At 45.3% G+C, this 12,617-nt stretch overlaps 1 protein-coding gene across 1 annotated transcript in view; it reads right to left on the bottom strand.

The window, feature by feature from the left end:
- The window catches only part of PRKAR2A (protein kinase cAMP-dependent type II regulatory subunit alpha), a 149,491-nt gene that overhangs the window by 14,874 nt on the left and 122,000 nt on the right, over positions 1 to 12,617 (bottom strand). Inside the window, exons 7-8 of the mRNA XM_029050513.2 lie at positions 8,160 to 8,261; positions 2,693 to 2,767 (exon numbers count right to left, since the gene is read on the bottom strand). Of these exons, the coding sequence (XP_028906346.1) occupies positions 2,693 to 2,767; positions 8,160 to 8,261 (177 nt within the window). The remainder of the gene's footprint in view (positions 1 to 2,692; positions 2,768 to 8,159; positions 8,262 to 12,617) is intronic.

The raw sequence follows: 12,617 nt of genomic DNA on the forward strand, positions 1-12,617 counted from the left end.
GGGGTGCGGGGGAGAGGACCACCTATGACCGACACCCCCCCTTTAGCTTTCTGTTGCCACAGCAGCAGAGGAAGCCTCAGCCAATGAGCAGCTTTACCTTTCCTGCATCCACTGCTGCCATGCTCCTTTGGCCTGACCCTCATTTCCATGATCACTTCTACCGCCTCCACGGGTTGCTCCCTGGAGGTCACAGTGGAGGTGACTGGAGAAATCAAGGCCTTAGAAGCAAGGAATATAGCAGCAGTAGATGAGCAATGAGAAAGCCAACAGTGACTTCATCTGCTGCTACCAGTCAGGATTTTCACGAAGCCCACTGGCCACAACTTAGTGGTGGAAAAGTGGCCAAATTTCATGACTGTCCCACCAAAATCGGGACACTGGATCTCTGTATATGAAATTAGTTCTAATCCTGGCTCCACTACTTGTCTGCTGTGTGACCTTGTGCAAGTCACTTGACTTCTTTGTGCCTCATCTCATCTGTAAAAAAATGGGGATTAAGTGTGCAAGCCCAATCTGGGACAGGGACCCTGTCCAACCTGATTAACTTGTATCTACTTCAGTGCTTAGAACAGTGCTTGGCACTTAGTAAGCGCTTAACAAGTACCAGTATTATTATTAGAGAAAGAAGAACAGCAGAGTTTTAAAAGTACCAGAATTCCAAATCAAAAAATTCATTAATTAATGGTATCTATCGAGCGCTTTCTCTGTGCAGAGTGCTTGGGAGAATATAATACAGTAGATTTGTTAGACGATCTAGTGGATCTTACAATCTAGTGGAGTTTATAATCCCAAAGGCAAACAATACATAATATGCAAACCAAAAAAACTACATAAGCCCAAAAGAGAAGTGAGAAGTGACTTCCCAAGGTCACACAGCAGACCAGTGATGGAGCTGGGTTTATGAAGTCACTCTGGTACACACAACACACAAACACACGCCCGCGCCCTATACAGCCAGATAATGAATTCACTTGGAACCATAAGGAACAGAGCAGGAGGTGGTGAGAAAACAGTGGGAGTTCCTGCTGTCACTGGGAATTCGGGACGGCATTAGGTGGTCTCTCGAGGCCAGAGGTGGCTTAATTATTGTTTCTCTTCCCTTCTGCTGCCTCTGCTGCTCTAGTCCATGCAGAGCTCCTTGCTGTTTCCACGACAGCAAGCAAAAGTTTACCGAGTCCTTTGCGGGTGGGACCAGGGGGAGAAATTTGTGATGGTCTCCACCAGTGTGGGGCGGCTGATCATGTTAACAGTGAAGGCAAGAACAAAAATGCTAACTGGTTCTGTGGAGTGGTGGTCCTTTCAATATCTTTCGTAAATGCCAATTCAGACCATTCCCAGAGAAATGATAACAGGTGAAATCCCAGAAGTGAAACCGGGGAAGCAGTATGGCTTAGTGGAAAGAGCATGGGCCTGGGAGTCAGGGGACCTGAGTTCTAACTCCAGCTCTGCCACTTGCTTGCTGTGTGATCTTGGGCAAGTCACTTCACTTCTCTGTGCCTTCATTTCCTCAACTGCAAAATGGGGATTCAATATCTGTTCTCCCTCCTGCTTAGACGGTGAGCCCCATGTGGGTCAGGGACTGTGTTTGATCTGACTAATTTGCACCTACCCCAGCACTTAGAACAGTGTGCTTAGCAAGTACCCTTGAAAGACAAAAAAAAAATGCCCAAGAAATTTGTTTTTTACAGAATTGCATTTTAGAAATCAATTCAAGGCTGCTCTGCTTTCCCTGACAAGTCCACTTTGCTCACTCCAGTGGTCTTCAAGGTACGCAGAGGGGATGACAGGAGAAGCAGGATGACTCCCAGGCTGGCTCGAGGGCCTGACCCATGAATGATGCTGAATGACATTACATCTGGATCTCTCCCGAGCTAGAGTGGGCTTCTCACAGAGACTTGAATGTATTGGCGACCCTTTTTCACTTGGATGTGGCAACCGATTCTGTTCGTCTTTCAACTGTGGGCAACCACCCAAGACTGCAAATCATGCACTGACTTTTGGAGGAGGTTTTCATTGTGAGGTTTAAAATTCATGAGAGGACTAAAAAAAATATCCAATAAAAGACATTTCGCCAGGGCTTTGAAAAACTTTTGTTATACTGACTCCCTCAGAGTTATTAGTCCAGCATTTCACTTGAATACAATAGCTACTGCAGTGATCAATAGGCGGAAGACCAAATCCAGGTATGGCTGAGTGATCCTGATCACATTTAAGATTAGCTGATGAGACTAAGAGCAAGGATTCAACAGGTAGGACATGCCTCCAAATTTCTAAAAATTAGACAAGACTGGGGGCTGAGATCTGTGATGAAAGAAACCCGAGAGAATTGATCTTACTACAAAACATCTTCAAGAGATGATCCCAGCCTACACATATCTGTAAGGTTTCAATAACAATGAAGCAAGACACATAGTCAGTGGCAGAAGGTGTCATAACACCAGCAAAAAGTGGAAGTTAAGGAAGGGAACATTTGAAGATGCTGTATTAAGAAAATATCACCAAGATAAGAGAAACTGGGTAATAGAGTGCATTTTAAAGGGAGACTTTTCAGGTACCTGTTAAAAGCAGAAACTGAAGAGTGCGTTAGGCTTTTAGGATGAGGTGGGAGTTCTGTGAACTGTTAGGGATCACAGGAGATGCTTTTCTCATCACTAAAATGTATATTAAAATGGAAAATCCGAAGTCTGTTTACCTGAGCAATGATGCGCTCTCCATCTTTATAGATCTTCTCTCCAATTACATCAACAATCTTCATTCTCTCGGAGACCTAGAACAATCCACAGCCCCATGATTATAAAACTCAACTGGATAATACTGTTATAGCCTTTGAGACATTAAAGTGCCCAAATATACCTGATTAAAAAAAATTAAGATGCTTTAGAAACAAAAGAGAACCCATAGCAGTTAAAGGACTATTATTGCAATACCGGTTATACTATATACCTGTATATATTAACAACAAATTAGGTTAGTTCATTCCAAATAGTTTCTGCCCAGAACTCCTTCGCCCATTTGACTTTGTTTCAGGGAACCTTGTTCAATTTCTTATCTGTTGTCCTCCTCCAGGCCCCACAGCACAAGTTCTTTTACCTTCATAATATGGCCACCCTTATTCCCCTCCTAAAATAAGAAGCCAATCCGCCAAACCCTCCTTTCGCTTCCAAATCTCCTACTTGGCTCCTCTTCCTTTCATCTCAGTTCCTCGTCTTGAGCCTCCTGATAGCATCTTAAAGTCCCAAAGAGCCCACAAAAAGAGATAGAATCCCACTGCCCTTGGCCTACAAGCTCGATAATAATAATGATAACAGTTGCGTTACTGGTTAAGCGCTTATTATGTGTCAAGCACCGTACTAAGCGCTGGGGTAGATACAGGACAATTAGGTTGAACAGAGTCCCTGTCCGACATGGGACTCACAGTCTAAGTAGAAGGGAGAACAGGTATCAAAGCCTCACTTTACAGATGAGGAAACTGAGGCACTGAGAAGTGAAGTGACTTGCCCAAGACCATCCAGCAGGCAAGTGGCAGAGCCAGAATTGGAACCCAGGTCCTCTGACTCCCTTACCCGTGCTCTTTCCACTAGGCCACGCTGCTCCTCGATTGGATAGAACCTCTGATGAAAGTCCTAGTCCTGTGCTGTTTTGTCCCCTCTCCCAGATAGAAAACACGGCATCACAGTATCACAGGGGAAAAAGAAAACCCCCCAAACTGCCACCTTGAATTTTAAGAATGCTTATCAAAGGAGTGCAAATGCCTTAACAAAGCCTCATAAGTAAGGATTACTTACCATAACCTGAGTTCTCTGAAGGTGTGTAGACACGCCAGATGATCACTCTGGTGGTAGCTTCTCCCGGATACCCTCTGGGCTCGTTCTTGTAAAGCTTGAGGGGCTGCCTCCCTGGATAGCAGGCGGGCTGACCAGAAAGAGGTCAGGCTCCGCCCCTCCCATGTTCCCAGGGAGGCCGGCCCCTCTCTCCCCTCCAGTTTCCCGACAGAGCCGGAGCCCTGCTGAAGAGAGCACAAAGAGAAAAAGCACCGCCCTCAAGAGAGGGGAGGAGGGCAGGTGTGATCATCTGGTGTGTCTATGCACCTTCGGAGAATTCAGGTTACATTACGAAACCCTCGCTTCTCCAAAGATGCGCACAAGGACACACCAGATGATCACTCTGGTCGATTCTGTAACTGGTTCCCAGAAGGCAGTGGGATCAAGGCTACTGAAACAGGTGCTGCAGGATGGAGCTACCAAAACTGGCCTCTGTTTAGGGAAGAAGGAGAAGGGGCTGAGATAAACACATATGCTTTCCTCATTTGGCTTGTCCTGAAAGAGGATCTGACTGATACTCTTCCCGAAAACGTCTCACCCAATAAAGCTAAGGATTCCCCTCTGGCCTCGTGTGATACCACGTAAAGTAGTTTGCCTCGGCCAAGCGAAAGGCTGAGAGTCAACCATAACGGCCCCAAGTTAAAATAGCGGGAGCCACATTTTTGACTGCCTCTAGCTGTAATTTGCTGGCCTCGGCTATATCCCCGACGGTATCCCACATGGCTTCATTGATTGCCTCTGACTGAAGGAACAAATGGCCTCTGAGAGGGTTCAGGACTTTCCACTTGTAGCCCACTGCATAGCCAAAGAGCTGGCAGCAGAATTTAGAACAAGAAATTCTTTACGAGCTTCTATGTCAATGCGCTTAGAGAGGGGTCAAGGGGTTAGATACCACACGAGCCTCCCCTCGAGGGCTGGCACTAGCCAGGTGGGAATAACTCCCTTGACTGTGGGACTGAGGACACAGCGTAAAGGGCCCAAGTGTAAGAGGGACCATTTGTACTCCACAAAAGAAGATGGGGCATAGACTACCAGGTTCCTGAGACCACGTGTGGCTGCTTTCCTAGGCAATGGGTGGCAGGAGACTACCACTCACGCTGAGATGATAGAGAGGCTTCAGAAACAGAAGGACTGAGGAGCTTCCCCTGAACCTTCGGGCAATAGCTTAGCTACTCCCGACGGCTCCATCTTCAGGACAGAGTCCATAAAGTTAAACGGTTTTTTCCTTTAGAAAGACTGCCTCATGGAAATCCTCCAGAGAAGGGGTTCTAGCTCAAAGGATGGGGGAGCTCCAGGGTAATCTCCAGTGGCAGTGAAACCAACAGCTGGTCTCGGGAGGAGAGCAATTGCACAGTCTACTCCTGTCAGCTCATGAGCTCTGACATTTGCTGAGCAAGGGGTTTTGCGGCATTGGAAAGAGTCATCGCCTCACCCTGAACAAGTGGCAGAGCAGGAAGAATTGAAGCAACTCTGCTTTTTGGGTTTGGAGGCAGGGAGGCTGACTAGCAGGGATGACCCCCAGAGCCTGGGAGAAGCTGTCTGGACCTAAACCTGGCAACCATTGCAAGTTTTCCTAGGGTTTCCAGGTAGGCTGGGAAAGGAATGGTGACAGGAAGGGCAGACTCGCTTGAGACCAGGCTGGAGTGTAACCCCAACTCCAAACGTGGCCTAGACTGTGCAGGCTGCTTGAATGCAAAGGAAAGCACTACTGTTCCCTTTGGAAGAGGGAAAAAATAAAAGAAGAAAAGCCAAGCAAATTCTATTAAGGAACAGTATTTCTTTCATTTGTTTAGTCTTTTTTTTTCTTCTTCCAGGAGGGATGGGTGGGGGAAAGGCACAAACAACGAGGCTGGGGTGGGGGGGAAGCTGTATGGTGTGTGGATGCATGAGCTGGGGTCTTTAGCTTGTCCAATGTGAGCACACAGTAAGAGGGCTGAGGTCACTGCCATAACTCACGTGGCATTTCCTCCAGCATTTCTGAGAGAGATGCAAGCAGTTTACAATAAACCCTTGAGAACTCTCCCCTAAGCCTCTGTTGTGCTGCATGAATGATCGTACAGGTTGATCGCAGAAGCCTTCCCGCAAGAGCAAGAAGAGAAGGGTGGGAGAGGGAGGTCCCACCATGAGGTTTCATATGGTTCAGTGGTTCTGGCTGGACCAGGTCACACCTGCTGAATTGTTTCCTGAGAGAGGGAGGGTAGAGAGGTTGGGTTGGGGAGGGAGTCGGGAACTCAAGGACCGGCAACCCTCCCTAACCTGGGAGGGCCGTGGGGAGGATCGGGAATAGGAGCCCCGGCTCGCAGGGCCCGGGAGCCCAGGTCTGAGCCTGCGCCCACCTGCTGAGGGGTAAAAAGCCACAGCTTACGCAGTCATAATGTGCCAAATCTACGGAGCTCATTTTAACCAGCCACTCTAAGGTGGCTGAGAGGATGGCAAAATAGGCAGGGCCCTGACAGTCTACAACCAGGGAGCTCCCATACTAGGCCAGTGGACTTTGGGGTGGGAAGTTCCCTCCTGGTCAGCCCTGGGAGGAGGCGGGGAAGGGAGAAGAGGGCAGTAAAATGTAAAAGGTCAGCATGAACACAGAAGTGCTGGAGCACTGCAGGTTTTTAGTCATGCCAATGAGTGGGTTGGGTAAGGGGGGGGGGGGGGGGAGGGAGGGAGGGTGAGTCACCCTCCACTGGCCCAGGCCGAGTTAGCTTACCTAAGGTGAGTCTCTGAGGTCTCCACAGCAAGGCATCGGGAAAGAAAACGGAGGAGAGAGGGGCTGGCCTCCCCAGGAACATGGGAGGGGTGGAGCTTGACCTCTTTGTGGTCAGACCGCCTGCTATCCAGGGAGGCAGCCCCTCAAGCTTTACAAAGACGAGTCCAGAGGGTATCTAGGAGTGACTACCACAGTGATCACCTGGCATGTCCCTTACCCACCTTTGGAGAACATCCCCGAGAAGGAGAAGGGTGGATACCATTCATGTCTTGTAGATATGGAAACCGAGGCAGAGAGGAGATAAGTGATTGTCCAAGGTCACATAGCAAGTCAAGGGCAGAACCAGAACTAGAATCAAGGTATCTTGTCTCTAGATATCCTATATCGTGCTGCCTCTTAAGCAAATTTGGAACTTGAACCAAAGACTTGAAATTTAAATACTCTTAAGTAGACCAGCCTAGAGACTGCAAGGCAGTGCAAGAAAGTTCCCATTGGGACAAAGCTCTCAAGCCGGCTAGACTATTTCCTTTTTGCTAACTGAGCAAAGGAAATGTGAAGAATAAAAATCTGCCATAGTCTATTTTGGGGAAAAAAAACACAACACCACCACCCCCCCCCCCCAAAACACCAAAAACAAAAATCATCATGCATTTAGAAAGAGATGTTTTAATATCAAAACCACTAAGTTGAGCTTTGTTACGTTGGGCCACATCAATGTACTATACCTGCTTCAAAGGTTCTGCCTCTTTAGTGTTACCGTTTCACATTAAAGTCCAAGCTTTTAGAGATAAACTAAATATGGCATTTTGAGGAACGCTGCTTCAAAGACCTATTTTTTTTTCCAGTCAATTGATGGTTGACAAAATGGTGCTAAATAGTGCTTATGTCAATGCCGATACACAGTATGAATTTTCAAGAAAATCAAGAACAATTTGTTTCATAAAGGCTTATAGGCTCTTTTGTCTCCTCCACGCATAATGTGAAAATTTGATGGGTCCAGTTTGTGTTCAAAGCTTGAAAAAGGAAAGATTCCCTTCTAATACAAAGACCAAAAGAATGATATTTGAGTTCATTGTTCTAAAGAACAAAAGTACATTTCGAGTAGGCCAAAGTGATTTAAACTAAATTACGCTTTGTAATAAACATCACAGTTTTTCTAAGTATGCCATTAGATGGCAATTGGTTATTTTTTTTCCCTTACAATTCAGGAAGTATGCTTAGTGTTCATGAATATGAAGGGCTGAGAGCTGGTTTATCCTAGATCTAGTACCAGCAGATGCAGGCAGCTTCCCACTCCGATCTTTCTAGTACACCTCCATCCTGCTTTGTTTCATCCCTTGCTATTTCAGTCTGCAGTCTCTCTTGCTACAATTTCTACCAAAACACATATGATTTTTGTGAGATGGATATATGCCAATCAGGACGAATGAAGGTACACACAGTTTCATCTGGAAAAATTAGATCAGAACATTTCATACTAGCGACCAAAAACCAAATTCATTTGGTATGTTTTTTTGTGAAAGTACACAAGACTCATTTTAAATCTAGCCCTTTAATTAAAAATCTCATTTGGAAAACCACCCCCAAACAAGTACCGCCTCCAAACTCAAACTCTTCCCCAAAACAGACCTTACCTCCAGGGATTTAAGAAGGGGCACGGATTCAATGAACAATTCAAACATCTTTCTCTTCTTCGCATTGTTCTTCAGTATGATTCTTCTGAATGTCACTCGATCCTGCAAGACGGGGCACAGATGTGTCAGCTGTTATAAGTGAATGCTAATGCTGACTTTTTAAGAGTCTGAAAGAAATATGGTGGACATCAGAGAAACCGAAAAACTGCAAATGTTATTAAAGCAATTGGGTGCTTGCAAAATTGGCATTTTACTCACGGAGTAATTACAGATATTGATTACAGGGCAACTAGCAGTAATCTATGAGAGCAGTAAATCCATATGAGAGGGAAAAGTTAAATCCAGTTGAATATTTATTAAGTTATCACTTTTGAGTTTGCTACTCAGGGGGCTTGAATTAACTCCATGAAGAACAAGTAGAACAGAACTTCAAATTGCAGTAAAAACAAAAGACGAACACCTCCCCATCCACCTCAAAGCTACCCGGGCTCTCGCTAGCCATCTGTCCTGGAAAGAGGCCAGGTTGAAGGCACTGCATGCAAGACCCAAGAGCTGTGGGAAAGGAGAAGGAGTTGGGGTGACACTTCCTCCCAATTCCTCCATCTTCCTCACATTAACTGGGGTTCTGCTGGGAAGGCTGGAGGAATTTCAGGAGACAAGAGGAGAGAGACATTTTGTTCTTCTAAATCACGCCAGCTGCAATTGCTGCTGTGCAAGCGGCCAGAGGAATAGGAATTGCCTGTAACCAAGGCTAAAGAGTGATGTACAAATGGGTCAGTCGTTATTTGTACCACTGAGTCAACTGTGCACTCCCCACTTCCTGGAGCTTCTAGATTTGCGAACGACTTATTGAAATAACCATAATGATTCTTTCTACAACTCACAAAATCGGGAAATCAGCATGAGCAGCAACCACACATAACTCAGCTCTAATCTGTCTCCTAAAAAAAAAATGTTTTTTACCAAGAATTGCACTGAATTTATTCTTGTTGCTAAGTGGGGTCATAGTTCAGGATAAGCTGAACTAGCCCACGCCCTCTCACATTTCCACTAAGAGTATCCTCAGAGTCGTTAGCTTCCCTGATAAATGTTTCCCTTACCTCATCTTTCTCCTCTAACCATAATTTACTGAATACTACATGTCACGAATAGAGGCATTTTAGAAAGCTCTATATTAGACAACTGATTAGTAAACAGCCCATGGCCTAAAGCAGTGTTCTGTATAATCACAGGAATAATCAGGATTCAGTTTTTGCCCAATCTTTTAAAATAGTATTTATTAAGCACTTTACTCTGTGCCAGGCACTATCCTAAGAACTGGGGTAGATACAAGGCATTCAGGTTGGCCAAAGTCCAGGTCCCACATGGGACTCACAGTCTTAACCCCCATTTTACAGATGAGGGAACTGAGGCAATGAGAAGTTAGATGACTTGCCCAAGGTTACAAAGCAGATAAATGGCAGAGGGGAAATTAGAACCCAGGTCCTTCTGACTCCCAGGTCCATGCTCCATCCACTAGGCCACATTGCCTCATGGTGTAGATACAATCCAAACTATAGGAAGGAGTTATAAATTTCTTCTTTGTGCTGTATGTACCACTCTGTATATGAGGAGCAGCATGGCTTACTGGAAAGAGCACGGGCTTGGGAGTCAGGTTGTGGGTTTTTATTCTGTCTCTGCCACTTGTCAGCTGTGTGACCTTGGGAAAGTTACCTCACTTCTCTGTGCCTCAGTTACCACATCTCTAAAATGGGGATTAAGACTTACTATGTGCTTAGCATATAACATAGTAAGAGCTTAACACATATTCTTCAAAACTGTAAACCCAGTCTTCTGGATTGTAAGCCCAGCCTTCTAGACTGTAAACCTGGTGTGAGAAGGGATTATCTCTGTATTACTGAACTGTACTTTCCAAGCATACAGTGCTCTGCACACAGTAAGCACTCAATAAATATGACTGAATGAATGAATGAATGAAAGCCTTTGCTGTCTCTCCATTTGGGAGATTACATGTATTTAAGGATTAGCAATATGATTTTAGGGTTGACTGGAGAGAATCGGCTTGTATCCTTGGAAGTACAAATAGCACTTTCCAGTCCTAAAGAAGGGTGTTTGTACTTATTTATCGATCTCCCACACCTTTCAAATCTTCAGTAGAGCATAATTTTGCACAGCTAGTTTTCCCAAATCGACCCCTAAATGCTGAGCTGCAGATGTCTGTGACCGATAGAGAGCTTGGCCGTTCTACATCCAAGTGTACCCAAGATATTGAGTAGTTGTGAAAATCAGCAGATTCAATGCCTTGGTTAATATCCAGCCTCGAATCAACAAAGGGGAAAGCCTTTTGGTACTCCCCAGAAGTTTAGCTAACTGAACAGATGTGGGCACACAACTGAATGAAAAAAACCCAACAGTTGGGTTCAGTTTGCAAACTTTCAAGTTACACGAAAATTAACTGGCCAGCTCAGGCAGGTCAGCTTGCAGGTCCCAAGCCTGATCAGCCTATGAGCCAGATTCAGGCAGGCTCTGACATTCGCAGGGGCCCTCCAGGCCTCCTGCCTTTAGTGGATCTCTGGCAAGAGTGGCAGTTGTCAGACTGCTGTGGGACTAAGAATCCCAGCAGCCCACAAGAACCAGCACGTGTGACGACCAGGCACTGATGGTCCATATTTTGTGTCATTTGATAGTCACCCACCTAATATTTGCTACAGAATAAGCAGTAGTGAGTTATGTTTCAGGAGTTAAGTTGGGGGGGGGGGGCACAAAGCTGGAGGGAGGGGAGAGACCAACAGAAGTAATTATTATTGGATAATAATAATTGTGGTATTTGTTAAGCGCTTACTATGTGCCAGGCACTCTACTAAGCACTGGGGTAGATACAAATTTGTCAGGTTGGACATAGTCTCTGTCTTGCATGGGGCTCACAGTCTTAATCCCCATTTTACAGATGAGGGAACTGAGGCACAGAGAAGTGAAGTGACTTGCCCAAGGTCACACAGCAGACAAATGGAAGAGCCAGGATTAGAACCCGGTTCTTCTGAATCCCAGGCCCTTGATCTATCCACTAGGCCACAGGATCAAAAACACCTGGGACACCATCGGCAGTCTGTAAGTGAAGGAGAAACCAACCCGATTTTCACATGGAAAAACTGAAAGCAAACCAAAGACATATTTTGGGGAAACAGAACAATTCTGGTTGCCTGAGTCTATCCACCAGTCTCTGTTTTTTTTCTTTCAGGCAGAAAAAAGGAAATGCTCAATGGAACATTACTAATCGGAACTAGAGGGAGATTTTAAATTTCTACTCAGAATGCACCATTCCATCCTTGCACAGAGAATAATTTTATTCGGGGTGATAGAAAGCATCAGACTGGATGCCTTGACTAGGCTATCTTTAAATCAAAGGAACCAAAACACATTTTTTTCCTCCTTTCCTTTTTCCGCTTTAGAATAAATACTCTCAACTTTCAAATGGCTCGTGTTGCACTGTCTAATGTGCTTGGTTAAGAAAAGGGTATTTTAGATCCTAATGTGATTCTCATTTTGTTAAATCAGCATTTTTCTTTTTCGCTTTCAACTCTGTATTCGGAAGCCAGACAACTCTCTCAAAATGTCCTGATGATGGAGGCCCAGTGGAAATCTAAAAATCAGCTCCCCTCCCCCACCCTTATCATTGTATTTTTCCAGAGCACTGGGAGAGCAGTGGGTTCCACCCTGCTGGAGGGTTCACCCACAAACAAAATTCAGAGATAGCTCTAGGTCTGCCCTAAACTCTTCTGCCAATTTTAGGGCATCTTGGGACATCGCCCCCTCCTAACTCACTTGGCTGCTCTCCTACTACAACCTATTCTGCACACTTCACTCCTCTGCCAACCTACTCACCAAACCTTGATCTCATCTATCTCGCCACTGATCTCTCACCCACGAACCACCTCTGGCCTGGAAAGCCCTCTCTCTTCAGAGCTCTTCAGAGCTAACTCGTTCCTCTCTCTTCCTCACTCCCCTGCACAAAGTCTTATTAAAAGGTACACCCTCTCCAGTCTTCTTCACTGACTAAGCCCTCATTTCCTCTTCTTCCACTCCCTTCTGCATCACCCTGATTAGCTCCCTTTATTCACCCCCTACTGCCTAGTCCCACTTACCAACACATGCATATATCTGTAATTTATTTATTTGTATTAATGTCTGTCTCCCCCTCTAGACTTTAAACTCGTGGTCAGGGAACGTGTCTACCAACTCTGTTATGTTGTACTTTCCCAAGTGCTTAATACAGTGTGATGCATACAGTAAGCACTCAATAAATAAGTTTGATTGATTGACTTTGCACACGGTAAGTGCTCAATAAATACGATTGTCTCAATGGACACCTTTAGGATGCCTCTCTGCCATGTTGCCTTTTTTATGGTATTTGTTAAGCACTTACTATGTGTCACTGTTTTAAGTGCTGGTGTAGACACA

This window comes from Ornithorhynchus anatinus, chromosome X1 (genome assembly GCF_004115215.2).
Source record: "Ornithorhynchus anatinus isolate Pmale09 chromosome X1, mOrnAna1.pri.v4, whole genome shotgun sequence".
NCBI lineage: Eukaryota > Metazoa > Chordata > Mammalia > Monotremata > Ornithorhynchidae > Ornithorhynchus > Ornithorhynchus anatinus.